We start from the raw sequence: 16,494 nt of genomic DNA, 5'->3' as shown, positions 1-16,494 counted from the left end.
GGGTATAATTATGTGGATGCTGTAATCTATGACTAGTCTCACAATTGTGTTCACTACATAAAATCTCCATTGGCTACCATGTTTTGGATCGTGAGGTTCTATATATGAAATAAGTGCTTTCTGTATCTCATCAAGTATGTGTCCTGTAGGCATCATAACATTTTTCATTTTTGTGTGGAACATGTTTGTTGGATCTGACTTTAGTGTGATAATTTTATTCCCTGTAATAAATTCTTGTGTTCCATTCATGTACTCTTGTTTATGCATAAGAACCACCATATTCCACTTGCGTAACTTTGTTGCAACAATGGTTTCCTTATTTACTTTTTCTCCAGGTGTTTTCTGAGTTTTAAATTCTGCAGGTGTCTCTCTTGTTTTTAGTGTTTTCTTGTCTTATATACATGGTGGTTTTCATTTCTTTGCCCATTAATTCTCTTGTTAGACCTATGTTCATGGTGCTTGGATCCTCCCCCTGTCTTTAGGACAATATTCTCAGATTCTGTAACCAGATTTTCTGTGAAGTATACATTTACTTTTGTGTACCTCATCAGTCTAAAAAGTTTTGAAACTGAATTAATCAAAAACAGAGAAAAAGTTATGAAGGTGGTCTTGATATCAGGTGCTTTCCATAGTCTCCCCCTGCCCCTTCGCCCCCCACTTGAACAGAATGCACTGAATGTTCATATAGCCCTGTTAAACTATCAGAAAAGCCCTTCTTTTGGATGTCATTCAACTTATATATCGCAGCACCTTCAGAGTCAGTTATGTCATTGAAGTGCTGACCCTTCATGAGAATTTCTGCATTTTGTCATTTTGTGGTAGGTTCATGTTTGTAACACCAAGTCTCATCACCAAAAACAATTTTTTCAGAATGGAATTATTTGCATGTTGCATTTCACTCAAGTCACAGCAGGCTTCTACACATTGTTATTGTTGTAAGTAAGTAAGTTAGTAACATATTCCATGGGTCATTTTGCACAATAGATTGTAATGATGTGGAACAAGTCATTATACATTCACACCACAAAATAATTTGTACACAAAGTTACGTTCTGAACATCTCTACTTTTTTTTTAAACAAAAGTAAAAAAAGATATGTAGATATGAGTTAGTAATTCCTACCCACCACCTTTTATACATTACAATAATGGAAATTCTTCTATGGAATAGAAGCTGTTGTCAACGAGAAACTTTTTCAGTTTGTTATCAAATTTTACTTTGCTGTCTGTCAGACATTTTATTTTACTGGGTAAATAACCAAAAATTTTTGTTGCAGCATTGTGCACCACTTTTTGTGCTAAGACAATCTTAATGTGGAGTAACGAATGTAATTTTTTCCTTCCAGTATTTTAATTATGTACTTCATTGTTCCTTTTGAACTGCAGGGGATTATTTACAACAAACTTCATGACGGAATAAATATACTGCAAACCAGTATTGAGAATGCCCAACTACTTAAACAAATATCTACAAGATGAGTGAGCACCACATATTATCATCACAGCACATTTTTCCACAATGAAGACTGTCCTTCTAAAAGAGCGGTTACCCCAGAACATTATTCCACATGATATTACTGAATGAAAATATGCCAAATATTTCAACATACCAATTTGTCTCTCCACATGATTTTCAGTGATTCTAAATGGAAATGGAGTTGAACTATGTTGTTTTAGGAGCTCTAAAATATGTTTATTCCAACTTAAATTCTCATCAATATGGACCCCTAAGAATTTTGAAGTTTCCGCCCTATTTATTATTTCCTCACCATGTGTTATACTTACCATTGGTGTAGTGCCTCTAGATGTGCAGAACTGAATATGTTGGGTCTTTTTAAAATTGAGGTTGAGACCATTCACAGAAAACAAGTCAATGATACTTCTAAGAACTTTGTTTACCATTTCTTCTGCATCTGTATGTATGCTTGGATAGATTAGTCCTTTGTGTCTAGCTTAAGCAGAAAACTATTTTCAAATAATGATCTGAATTTATCATTGACTAGATTAAATTTTATGTTAGCATTTGTTTAATTATAAATGACATCATATGTCGTCTCCTGTAAACTGTTCTTAAAAGCTTTTGTCCTGTAGTCATTAATTATTCTAACTGATTTCCACTGGGGAGTATCCATACTCTAAGGAACTATGTTATTTGTCCTAACCAACTGTGCATCACAATCAGAGAGAGCATTTGTTATTGAGTAAACAGTGTTTTTCTTACTCTGAGCTTCATCAGAGAAAACGAAGAAAACATCCTACTGTCTTTATCCATCTGTGTTGGAAAGTTAATTACTGAGACCAAGTTTTAGGATCCACATGCAGTTCTCATACAATTTTTACTATCATAACCCTTTAGAAAACCTACACCCAGATTCCTAATAAATACTCCAAAATTTCCCAGTCGGGATCTACACAGAGTTACCATTAAAAATGAACGCATTAATTCTCTCTCTCTCTCTCTCTCTCTCTCTCTCTCTCTCTCTCTCTCTCTCACACACACACACACACACACACACACACACACACACACACACACACACTTATATCTAACTTATCAAACCCTGTGGTTATTTGCTGCTCACACAGGTACAGGATGTCTATCTTTTCAGAGGTCTCTAAATTTTCCAGAAAGGCAAGAAGCTCTTCTACTTTCCTACACAATCTGCTAATATTGTGATGACATAAGCTAATCTTACTTTTCTGTGCAATATTGAGCATTTTGTGGGGCTCTTCTGATGTTTTTGTTTCTTTCAAAACAGGGTGCTGCCTGAATCATGATCTTAACCTAAGAAAAGTGCCCCTCTGACACCACTAACCACAGGGATCTTGCTATGTGTGATGGTGCCCCCTCCCCTCCACACCATATATTACCTGCAAGAAACTCAGCTAACCTATTTTTCCCTCTCCCACTCAGGTGTATGCCATGTCTAGTATATCCCCACCTCCCAAATGTGGCAACAGGCACTGCACTCATATGAGTTGTTGTAGTTTGGGAGGCAAGAAGCATGTGAGAGACTTTGCTCATACATTCCTCTGCTACAAAATATCCTGGAGGACGTCTTTAACACTCAATTTTGAGATGTTGCTCCACTAGCATTTGTGATAACGACAAAACCAGCACCATCTGCACCAATATTGACACCCTTTGACCACATGTGCACTATAACACTACCTGCTGACAACTGACTGATCACTTGCGCAACTATTGTTTACAGTTATTAGTTCAAGATGCCACACATCGCTTTTATGCCAGGAATAAAATCAGTCTCAGAACTTTTTGGACTGAGTGATGCACATTTTATTTTAAATATTTCTGCAATAGCTACATTTCTCTACCACTAAGTTTGGTGTCTGTGAGATGTATGAGTCATGGGTAGAACTTTGCGCGCGCGTGTGTGTGTGTGTGTGTGTGTGTGTGTGTGTGTGTGTGTGTTATGTTTGTTGGTGGTATTTGACTGTGTTTTTTAGTCTTCAGGTGCTTTTCTTTTCACATCTTTGCTTGAACTGTTCTGTTGCATTACTAGTGTTCTCCAACTGTGTCCACTATCTGACTGTGGAAAAGAAATAACAAAAGCAAAATGCCAACATATGTACAGGAGACATTTATGAAAGTACCTTTTACAGTGGATGCTACAAACTTCTGTATTTATTAGTAAATCTATGAGCCAAGAAGAGGAGAAATTCTTTTTGGATTCTTCCATTACCTTTTGGTTGAACAATTCCAACAATTCCAAAATTGAATAACAAGTACAGTGTTTTTGTTCTGTTCATTTTTGTTTATTTCATACTAGTTTTTGGCTTATTGTGCCCTTCTTAGGGTAAGTAAAAAATTCAGTAGACCAAGAACAGTGTACTTGTTATTCTACCTTAAAAAAAGAGAAGTCATTATGAAATTTGTTAAGTCACAGACAGGAAAAGCAGGATTCAATCCTAACTGAAACAGTATGCATCACAAACATTATGTAGCTAATTTACAATGCAATATAACAAATACAGAGCACCATGGAAAAAAATGTTCCTACTGAAAGTGAATATACAAATTCTGCAGCATCATCTCGCATATCAAAAGGAAATTTCACTTGAAAAAAGCATCAGATTATGAGACACAATTTCTGCCTGTAATTACCTTCAGAGGGTGAAATTCTTAGTTCTGCAAATACACACATATAAGATTACGAAACACTATAAGTGCCTTTGCAACTATTTGTTCCTTCCTTGGGTAGGGAAGATGGACAGGTTGTGGAAGGTCAGAGAGGAAGTGCAGATGAGGAGGACCTACACGATATGAAAACAGTGAATGGCAAAGATGAAGGAAGAGGTGGTCACGGATAGATTACTGATAAGCACTGTGCCAACTTCACTCCAGAGATGATCGAATGATAAAGTGCACAGTAAATTTGAATTAAAAGGAGGAGAAATGAAATGAACAGTGCAATTAAGAACTATACAGAAACAACCATCCTGGCCATCTTTATATGCTGACTTCCTTGCCACCACTCAACACACTTTCAATAGCAAGTTAGTACACCCTCATGTTGCAAAGGTTGCTTGGACCACATACACTGAAGAGCTAAAGATACTGGTACATCTGTGCCTAACATTGTGACCCCCCCCCCCCCCCCCCCGCCCCCCCCCCCCCCACACACACACACGAGCACGCCGAAGTTCTGCAACACAATGTGGCATGGCTTTGACTAATGTCTGAAGTAGTGCTAGAGGACACCATGAATCCTTCAGGGCTGTCCATAAATCCATAAGAGTACAAGGGGATGTAGACCTCTTCTGAACAGCACATTGCAAGCCATCCCAGATAAGCTGAATAATTTTCATGTCTGGTGAGTTTGGTGGCCAGTGGAAGTGTTTAAACTCAGAAGAGTGTTCCTGAAGCCACTCTGTATCAATTCTGGACATGTGGGGTGTTGCACTGTCCTGCTGGAGTTACCCACATCTGTCAGAATGCACAATGGACATGAACAGATTCAGGTGATCAGACAGGATGCTTATGAAAATGTCACCTGTCACAGTCACACCTAGATGTATCAGGGGTCCCATATCTCACCAACTGCACATGCCCCACATGATTACAGAGCCTCCAACAGCTTGAACAGTCCTCTGCTGACATGCAGTGTCCATGGACTTATGAAATTGTCTCCAATTTGAAGCAAGATTCATCAACCAGGCAGTATGTTTCCAGTCATCAACAGTCCAATGTCGGTGTTGACAGGACCAGCCGAGGCATAAAGCTTTGTGTTGTTCAGTCATCAAGAGTATATGATTGGGCCTTTGGCTCTGAAAGCCCATACTGATGATGTTTTGTTCAATGGTTTGCATGCAGACAGTTGTTTATGGCCCAGCATTGAAATTTGCAGCAATTTGCAGAAGGGTTGCACTTCTGTCTCATTGAATCATTCTGTTCAGTCACTATTGGTCCCGTTCTTGCAGGATCTTTTTCCAGATGCAGTGGTGTCAGAGGTTTGATGTTTTACTAAATTCCTGATATTCACAAAAAACATGTGAAATGGTTATACGGGAAAATCCCCACTTCATCACTACCTCAGAGATACTGTGTCTCATCGTTCATGCACTGACTACAACACCACATTTGAACTTACTTAAATCTTGATAATCTGCCATTGTAGCAGCAGCAACTGATCTAACAACTGTGTCAGGCACTTGTTGTCTTATATAGGCATTGCAGACCGCAGCACTGTATTCTGCCTGTTTATGTATCTCTGTATTTGAAAACGTATGCCTATACCAGTTTCTTTGGCACTTCAGTGTAATTTGAAGGCTGTACTAGTGTTTTAATGGATACTATAAAAGTACCTAGAACTCAAAGATTGCGTAGCGACTACTTTCTGAAAAATTCAAAAGAACCACAAATAATACATAGTGCATAATAGTATTTAACTGACCACTAAGAACAAACAGAAAATATATCAAAGTACAATGTGAAGACATACCAAGGTTTAAGTGAACATGTCATATGTAGGCATGGAGTCACATCTTTTACTCACAAGACAATGTAAAACTGAATCATTATGGCAATTGAACCATTCAGGAAGACTACTAGGTGACCAGGTGCCAATACTGGTGAGCATTAATATTTAAGACTTAAACACAATTATTATAATCCCATGAAAATAAAAGAGATACCACCTGGAGGTTGAGTAGAATTACAAAAAAATGTACATCATATCAACAAAAAAAACCATAAAATTATAAATTTATTTGACACAAAAGCAAATCTCATGTTGTAGGGGAGAGAAGCCAATGTTATGGATGGTCATTTTTGTGTCATCCATACAGGACTTTGTGCGATGGTCAAACAATGGTACGACTGCATGATCCTCCTGCTTCAAAGATTTTTAAATGCAAAACTAAAACTTTAGTTTTCACTTTGCTGTCTTGTACTACCACACCAGTCTGGACTACAAGTGGCTGAATAGAAGCCTTCAACTCTCTTAGTGATTTCACATAAGACCAGATTTTATTGGTAATATCTTTTGCTAATGTATGATAGAGGAAGTTGTATGCTTTGCACATCACATCAATCTTTTGATACTCTAATGCATTTCTACTAATTTTCATCTGCCAACATTTCTCTGTTCTTTTTAAAGCAGAGTGTGCAGTAATTTCTATTATCTCAGTAGGATTTTTTTTTTTTTTTTTTTTAAATCACAGTGGGTCTTTTCCATGCTTCGGTTTCAAATGTAAACCAACTTACAAAACCACACATTTGTTTGCCAAGTACATATGTCCACTGCACAGAAAAAATAATTAGGTGAGAACACGAATGGAAATAGAAGGATGATGATGATGATGATGATGATGATGATGATGATGTTGTTTGGTTTGTGAGGCGCTCAACTGCGTGGTTATCAGCGCCCGTACAATTACCCAATCTTTGCTCAGTCCAATTTCGCCACTTTCCTGGATGATGATGAAATGATGAGGACAACACAAACACCCAATCATCTCGAGGCAGGTGAAAATCCCTGACCCCGCCAGGAATCGAACCCGGGACCCCGTGCTCGGGAAGCGAGAACGCTACCGCGAGACCACGAGCGGTGGACGAAATTGAAGGATTGTCCATCTAGGGAACACGCAGTACCCAGTTGCTGAATATGTTCTGCAGCATCACGCTAGGAACCTGACTGACTGCTACAGCAAACAAGATGTCTGAATAGTCCCACCAAATACTAGATTCCTGAACTCTGGAAATGGAATGATAGGAGATCTTACAAGGTAAGTTTCCAACACCCTTCTAGACTTACTCACTGCTAACATCAAATTCCCCCCTCCCTCTTTATCTATTGTCGTCAGCATAATCATAATCATCATCATCATCATCATCATCATCATCATCATCGTTGTTGTTGTCATTACTTGTTACGGAGCCTGGCATTGTTGGCTATTTTTTATTCCAATTTTCTGTTAGTCCATCTCTTCCCCCACCCCCAGACCTATCTAACTACTCCCCACTCTCTCTAATCCTTCTCCCACCTCCCTCTCTGTTCGTCTCCTCATCCATCCCCTCTCTCCCTCTGTCCTCTCCTCATCCTCATCCTGCCACCCCTCATCACTCTACTGAAGTGAACTGCCTTTCCTTTCTAATTTTCCCTGACCTATCCCTCTTTCCTCCATGAGAAGGAAATTAACAGTAAAAGATAACTTCATTGTAACTCCAGGTCAAATATCAGATTGTTTAAATGAATTCTTCATAAATGTGGCAAGGTCAGATGTCAATGTAGCAGAATGCAAGATTAAAGTAAATCCCTTTGGAATCCACCAAGAAGCGCAGTATCTTACAGATTTTAAAAAGTCACAATTAAGGATGTGGAAAACGTTATCATTAAAAAATATAAACTCTGCTTGGTGGGTTGGGATACCCACTAAAGTGATTAAAACAGTGGGTGGCATAATAGCACCTCCCCTAACTAAAATATTTAACCAATCTTTTGAACAGGGATGCTTTCCCAATGTTTTTAAGTATGCTGAAGTCAGACCTCTGTTCAAGAAAGGGTCACGAGAAGTAATAGGAAACTATCGGCCTATTTTTATTCTTCCAGTCCTGTCACAAGTGTTAGAGAAAGTAGCTACAAATCAGATTAAAAACTTTATTGTAAAAAATGATATTGTTATAAGTAATCAATTTGGATTTCAACCAGGAAAAAACACTCTGGATGCAATGAACAACTTTATTGAAAAGATAGGCAACTCACTGGCTCAGAGGAGTAAAGTTGCATGTATCTTCTGTGATCTCAGAAAAGCACTTGACTCCGTGAACCATGACTTGCTTCCTTCAAATTAGACAAATACGGGATTAATAACAATGCTCTAAATTGGCTAACATCATACTTACACAACACAAAACAAATGGTAACTATCAACTCAGATGCAGTGACCTATTATTCTAAATGGAGTACAATACCTCAAGATGTCCCTCATGGCTCCATTTTGGGGCCAATCCTGTTCCTATTCTATGTAAATGAGTTACCCATAATTACAAATTCACCATCAGTTCTGTTTGCAGACGATACTTCTGTTTTAATTGAAGATACTGATTCAGAAAAAATTTTGAGCTCCATCATAGGCACACTGGATACCTTAGAAAACTGGTTCCAGTTAAATGGGTTGAAACTGAACATTGCAAAAACCCATATAGCACATTTCAAAACCAAACATTTGAAATGTGTGGAACTTAAAATACAACATAACAATCAACATATGAAAGAAGTCGACACAGTCAAATTCCGGGGATTAAATGTAGGAAAAGAACTTATGCTGGAATACACATATTGACTTCCTCTCAAATAAACTAAGCAATTTTACATTTGCAATGCAAAAACTAGCAAATTCCACTGACTTGAGTACACGAATACTGAAACTGTGAAAGAAAATTGTCTGATGCATGTGTACTGCACAGCAAACAGAGTCTTGTTGCCCATTATTTGGAAACTGCAAATCCTATCTGTTCCCTTCATATACATTTATGAAATTATAATCTTTCTACATAGCAGATATAAATTATTTGAGTAAAATCATTTTAACCATACATACAACAAAAGAAATAAAAATAATTTTATGCTACCCACACACCAGCTGAAATTGTATGCATGGACTCCACACTGTATGGGGATAATAATATATCACAATTTAATGGGCAAAAACATATTTAATATGAAGCTAGAAATTTTAAAAACGAGTCTAGCAGATTCTGTGGGAGAAATGCCACTATTCAATAGAAGAATTCATAGAGAATGATATGATCATTTGAGCAGGGGGTAATTAAGTGTCAGATTTTATTGTATTAATTATAACAAAATTGTATTATTATTATAATGCTATATGTATAAATATCAGCTGTTCTTTGTTTATGATGAAATTTTACCACAATCTGATGTGTCTCCTGTACCTGAATCAAATGATTTAGATTATGTATGTTATTAGACAAATAAACTACAATTCACAACAAATGTTCTGAAAGCTAAGATAGTTTTTTGTACTTTTATGTGCTACTACAACTAAATACTGAAGGCTACAAAACTGATATATGAAATTTTATTTTAGTGTTACTTACATAACTCTTCTCTGTCCAAAGAACGTGAGCCACCACCAAAAAGGCCTTTGAAAAAGCTCTCTTTGGGTGGTTCTGGCATGTCATGAGGGAGAAATAAATCTCCTACCATTTCAGCTAAGCTTGCACTGTGAAAAAAGAAAAGAAAAGAAATCATAGGTATCTGGTTGTACTAATACAGATAACATAAGAGAGAGGGCCTAGCACCTAAGTGTGTGTAATTTTTTTATAAAGCAGCAGAAATGATCTCCTGGATGGAAACAAATCTCAGTAGCATTATCATAAAATATCTGTAAAGGAAAATGTACCCACACACACACACACACACACACACACACACACACACACACACACACACACACATACTGATCAGTCAGACACTATGACCACTTACCTAATAGCTGGTATGTCCATCTTTGGTACGGATAACAGCAGAGACACGTCATGGCAGGGATACATTGAGGCCTTAGTAGGTTGCTGGAGGAAGCTGACACCATATCTGCACCCACAAGCCACCTAATTCCCATAAATTTCTGGGAGAAAGGGCCATGGGCTCTAAGACCATGTTCAATCACATCCCAGATGTGTTCAATCAGATTCAGATCTGACAAGTTGGGAGGCCAATACATCAATTTGAACTCACCACTGTGTTTCTTGAACCACTGCATCACATTCCTGACCTTGTGACATGGCACATTATCTCGATGAAAAATACCACTGTCGTCAGAAAATGTAATCGTCACGAATGGGTGCACATGATCTGCAATCAGTGTATGATACTCCTTGGCTGTCATGCTGCCTGTCCAAGCTCCATAGGATCCATGGATGCTAATGTAAATGTTTCCCAGAGCATAAAGGAGCCACCATCAGCTCGTCTTGGTCCCACAGTACAGGTGTCGAGCAGCTATTCCCCTGGAAAACGACAGATTCATGCCCTCCCATCAGCATGATGAATAAGGTATTGGGATTCATGAGAACATGCAATGCTCTGCCACTGCATCAACATCCAGTGCCAATGATCACATGCCCATTTCATTTGTAGTTGCCAATGTCATGGTGTTAACATTGGCACACACATGGGTCATTGGCTGTGGAGGCCCATGGTTAGGAGTGTTTGGTGCACTGTGTGTTCATATACACTTGTACTCTGCCCAGCATTACCATCTGACATTAGTTCTGCCACAGTTCACTGCTTGTCCTGTTTTTCCAGTTTGCCCAGTCTATGACATCCACGATTTGTAATGAGTGGTGGCCACCCAATCCCACGATGTCTGGACATGGTTTCTCCTTGGTCTTATCACATGTTGGAGACACTCACCACAGCACTCCTTGAACACCCACCAAGTCATGCAGTTTCTGAAATGCTCATGCCAAGTCTCCAGGCCATCACAATCTGCCCTTGGTGAAACTCACAGAGATCATATGCCTTCCCAATTCTACAAATGGATGTCATGCTCACTGATGCAACATGCATCGGGCTAGTGTCTGACTAGCAGTCATTCCATGCCAGGTGACGCAGCTATTGCCTGGACAGGTTTATATCAATAGCAGATTAGTGGTCATAATGTTCTGGCTGATCAGTGTAAATACAAAAATGTGTACAATTACAGAACATAAATAGATATATAAATTATTTGCCTTACTATATTATATGTTTGTACATATTGTAAAATGCCCCTTAATTGCAGTAGTTAATCATTAGCATAATGGTCAACAAAATTGACATATCATTTCAGGTAAGCCTTGACAGTACAAAAACACTTCTCAGCAGAAACTTTTTAGGGTATTCCTGAAGGCGTGTGTTACACTTCCATCAGCTTAGGTAACATTGACCCTTTGTGGGCAATATTGGCTCATAAGAAAAAATGGTTCTATGCTACAAAGCTCACACATACATCAATGAATATCCACATTTCTTCTCTTAAACAATTGGTAGCAGCACTAGCTACATTGCTTGTGCCCTGTTTCAATAGTTCAAGAATTTGTTTCTGCAGCAGCACTTGTTTTGCGACACGTCTGATAGTTGGGGCAGAATAGAGATCTTAGAGCTTACAACTGTTCATCTGTTATGGAAGTTGTTTTAATGTTAGTAAGGAGTTTTTGTTATTGCTTTGTTTATTTAGACTGAGGTGTAAAACAAGAAATTTCTAATTATTCATTGTGGTATGAAATTGCGAGTTCTGCACAGAATTCTTTCCCATTAAGCTGTCAAATGTTTTCTGTGCTACTAAATGAACTGCTGAAGGGTGTAAAAGGAACAATGGTCCAGAACTTTCTCTCTGGGTTCAAACAATGTGGAACTGCCCCATTAAACACGCAAAACTTCTTGAATGCTTACCAATGAACAAGAATGACATTGACATGATTGGAGAGGCATTCTTAGAATAGCTAGCTTAGAATAGCTAGCTGTTTAGCATCATCAACTGAAGCTGAAAAGACGTATTTATTGTATTTAAACAAATACCAAAGTCTTTAAAATAAACTTATTTTCTGTTCCTAAGCTAGACAGCTTGGTGTAATTTTTTTGTTGCCGGTTAATTGTGTTCTGCTTTTAAACGATCGATGTCCTAAAATAAACTAATTAGTATCTTCCTTGTTCATTTTATCTCTCTTAATTTTGGTTATTTAACTCAGCTTTTGAATTGAACAATTCATTGAACTTTAGTAATAATCTATTAAATATATTATCATTTTTGGTTAGTTTAAATGGGCTCAGTGTATTTTTTAACTTCTGTGAATGTACTTTAACATATTAGACAAAGCCATCCGACATGAAGGTAACATTGCCCCAATTTTTTGAAAACATATTGCAGTAATAAACAGCTTCCAAAATATCACCATATTGATTTCGTCTCACATGAGATATAAATACTAACATGAGATATAAATACTAAAAATATTTTTGCAGTTTACCAGTACCCTGTCAACCAGTTGCAACTTAACATGTCAAAGAAGATGGAAAAGTGGGCCAGTGTTGCCCCAGCTGATGTTTCTGTCTTTGATCTCTTATGGAAGTTTGCTGCATAATTTAAGTCTCTTATAGTGCACACTGTATTGGGATTTTGTTTAGTTTTTCCTACTGAGATGTAAGTGGTGGCTGGATGTGGTTCCATGTTCATGTACAGAACTGTTAGCTGGGTACTGGTTGAAGTCCTCCTTTATGTGAATCAGTGTTTGCAAAATGTATTCATATGAACAGTCATGATTCCCATAGATTTAAACAACTCAATGGGGCAATTTTTCTAGTTACTTTTTGTCATAATTCATATAGCACTTTTTGGTAGCTTAAAGATTGTTTATACATTCTGCTCAGTTGTTCTCCAGAATATTATCCAATAATAATATGAGAATGAACATATGCAAAATATGTTTTTCTGGTGTATAAGCTACTACAGACTGAATTTATTATTTTAAGTGCATAGCATGGTGAAGCTGTTTGCTATCTGAGGACAGTAATATGCTCAGTTCACTTTAGTCGTGTTTCAACATGGAACCCTAGAAATTTTGTTCTTGATATACATTCTAAGAGCTCATCTTTCATTTTTAAAGACTGGTGATGGGTATTCTGTTTATGTTGAAACTAATGCTGCTGTTTTTTTTTTTTCACATTTAAGGTCAATTTGTTGTTTTCTATCCATCTGTGTACTATCATCTGCAAACAGTATTGTTTCACCATGTTTGATGTTTTAAGGAAGATCAACATATGAGATGCATCAATAAAATAATGAGACTGATGTGAAAAAAAGAAAAAAAAATGTTGCTCACTGTTTTAGTCAAGTTTCATGTTTTCTCCTTCAAAGTAATTCCCTTCTGATTGCACACACTTTTTCCAGCACTTTTGCCACTGATGGTAACATTTCTGGAACTTATCTTCTGTAATATCCTCCAAGACCCTTGTCACAGCATTTTTGACATCTTGTGTTGTTTGAAAATGGTATCCCTTGACTGCTGTTTTGACTCTTGGAAATAGAAAAAAGTCACACAGAGCGATACCTGGTGAATAAGGTGGCTGTGGTAGTACTGAAATTTGTTCTGAGGTTAAAAATTGCTGTACTGACAGAACAGTATGGGATGGCACATTTCCACAAATCTTTCTCATACCAAGATCTTTAGTTATTATTAGTCAAACTGTTTCTTGATTGATGTTCAGTTCTTCTGCAATCATTTTCACGGAAAATCTTCAAGTAATCATACGAGTTCACACACCTGGGCCAAGTTGACATCCGTTCGTAGGGTTGATGGTCGTCCACTGCGGTCTTCATCTTTGACATTCATTCTGCCTTCACTAAACATTTGATGCCAATGAAACACTTGAGTTCTTGACATAACCTGCTCTCCAAAAGCCTTTTGAAGCTTACCGTATGTTGTCGTCATGTTTTCACCCAATTTAATGCAAAAAGAAATGGCATACCATTGCACAATATTATGCGGTTCCATTTCCATGACGAGAGACACAAACACATGTTAACTTATCACAGCACAACTCACGACTGAGTTTCTTTGAGAGCTCTGTACCCATTGCACGAATGAAACCACTTACTTCCTACCCCCTATCTGCTGAGGTTTTATTTTTTAAGTTCCACCCAACATTGCATAGTATGTACAGCCTGTATTTAGCCAAATTTCTGTTCTACTTCTTGAAATGGAAAACCTGCATTCCAAATTATTTTTGAGGTTAATGCAGAAAAGATCGGACTGTATTACTTTTTAAGGAAATATTCAAATACAGTGTGATTTGCAGTGCATTTTCTGCAATCTTAAAATAAACAAGCAGTAATATAAATTGGTCCTCATTGTTTTCAAATGAATCTACACCTAACTTTGTATGGTGATTCAAATGAAAACCTTACAAATTCCATAAAATTTTTAAAAGTTGTGTGATGGAGTTGGTAGGTGCCAGTAGTGTTCCTTAAGGTTCAGAAAGTGACTGACAGGGTGCAGAGTGATGTCACAATGCAGGAGAAGGCAGCAGCATCCACAACAATATGGCCACCCCACATCCCACTGTCAACTTCACCATTATTGAACACAACACATTTTTTGTGTAGTGTAGTGTGTGTGTGTGTGTGTGTGTGTGTGTGTGTGTGTGTGTGTGTGTGTGTGTGTCAAACTGATCAAAATTCATTACAGAATTACAGCACAGTGTGGTGATTCATCTTTGTCACTGCAGCAAGTGTGCAAGTGGTGCAGGAAGTTTAAACGTGATGTAACTTCTGTGGAGGATGCACCAAGACCAGAGGGCAGGATCACCACGTAGTGACAGATAAGAACATTGAGTTAGTGGAGGAGCTTGTAAAGGAGAATAGACATAACTCTGGACAAAATAGCCACAAGTTTGAAGATTAGTACTGGTACAGCACAGAACATTGTGGTGCCATGTCAGTTGACTGATAAATCAGAAGACCACTCTCTCTCTCTCTCTCTCTCTCTCTCTCTTTCTTTTGTGGTTTTAGGGTGCACAACTACAGTGGTCATTAGCGCTCAGACTAAGTTATGAATGCACTGTGAAGCACAAGGTTAAAACAGCAACTAAAAAGGACAACACTATAAAAGGCACATTAACAGGCGACGGATTAAAAGAAAACAGCATAATCAAATGTCCTTAGACAGGTTTGTCAAGTGGATAAAACGAAGAACCCAAGCAGCTGCTCCCGGGTCATCCGCTAAAATGGCATCCAGAGTATGTGGCAGGCCAAGATCAATGCGCAGTGTATTAAAATTCGGACAGGATGTTAAAATGTGGCGTACCGTCAGCAATTGCCCACATGGGCAGAACGGCGCCGGCGCAGCCGTCAGCAGATGGCGATGGCTGAACCAGCAGTGTCCAATTCGTAACCGGGCCAAAACGACCTCCTCCGACTGAGAAGGGCGTGAAGAGGTCATCCAAGCCGTGGGGAGAGGTTTCAAGGCCCAAAGCTTGTTTTCAGTAAGTGGAACCCAATTGACATGCCACAACGATAAAATGCGCTGACAAATGACCCTGCTAAAATCAGATGAAGGCACACAACAAGAAGCTGTCCAAGATTGGAGGACCACAGCCTTGGCTGCAGCATCTGCAGTTTCATTCCCAGGGAAACCGACAGGGCCAGGAACCCACATAAAGGTAACCGGAGAACCGTCATCTGCCAGCTGCTGAAGAGAGCATTGGATCCAGGGCACGAAAGGATGAACCAGATACGGATCACTGAGGCTCTGGATGGCACTCAGGGAATCAGAGCAGATGACATAAGCAGAATGTCGGTGGCAGCAGATGTAAAGAACAGCCTGGTAGAGGGCAAATATCTCAGCTGTGAAGACAGAGCAATGGCCATGGAGCCGGTATTTGAAACTGTGTGCTCTGACAATAAAAGAACACCCGACACCGTCATTGGTCTTAGAGCCATCTGTATAAATGAAGATCGTATTAATGAACTTCGAATGAAGTTCGACAAACCAGGAGCGGTATACCGAAGCTGGGGTAACCTCCTTTGGGAGTGAGCTGAGATCAAGGTGAACATGAACCTGAGCCTGGAGCCAAGGTGGCGTTTGGCTCTCGCCCACTCGAAATGTTGCAGGGAGTGAAAAATCAAGGTGCTGAAGGAGGCGACTAAAGTGAACTCCAGGGGTAGCAGGGCAGATACATACAACCCGTATTGACGGTCAAGTCAGTCGTCAAAAAAGGTATGATAAGACGGGTGGTCGGGCATTGACAATAGCCGACAGGCATATCGAGAAAGCAGTATATCGCGCCGGTAGGTTAGTGGCAATTCACCGGCTTCAGCATGAAGACTCTCGACGGGACTGGTATAGAACACTCTGATCGCAAGATGTAACCCCCGATGGTGTATAGAGTTGAGGCGGCGTAAGATGGACGGCCATGCAGAAGAGTATACAAAGCTCCCATAATCCAGCTTTGAGCAAACGATCGACCAATAT

General features: G+C 38.8%; 1 protein-coding gene across 3 annotated transcripts in view; it reads right to left on the bottom strand.

Annotated features, from left to right (window-relative positions):
• The window catches only part of LOC126183238 (syntaxin-binding protein 5), a 976,467-nt gene that overhangs the window by 12,996 nt on the left and 946,977 nt on the right, over nucleotides 1-16,494 (bottom strand). For all 3 annotated transcript variants that reach the window (XM_049925028.1, XM_049925029.1, XM_049925030.1), the window contains one exon: nucleotides 9,583-9,707. In XM_049925028.1, coding sequence (XP_049780985.1) covers nucleotides 9,583-9,707 — 125 coding nt within the window. The remainder of the gene's footprint in view (nucleotides 1-9,582; nucleotides 9,708-16,494) is intronic.

Source organism: Schistocerca cancellata, chromosome 4, assembly GCF_023864275.1.
Source record: "Schistocerca cancellata isolate TAMUIC-IGC-003103 chromosome 4, iqSchCanc2.1, whole genome shotgun sequence".
NCBI lineage: Eukaryota > Metazoa > Arthropoda > Insecta > Orthoptera > Acrididae > Schistocerca > Schistocerca cancellata.
The sequence above is the reverse complement of the archived record's forward strand: the minus strand, read 5'-3'. Positions and strand labels throughout refer to the sequence as shown.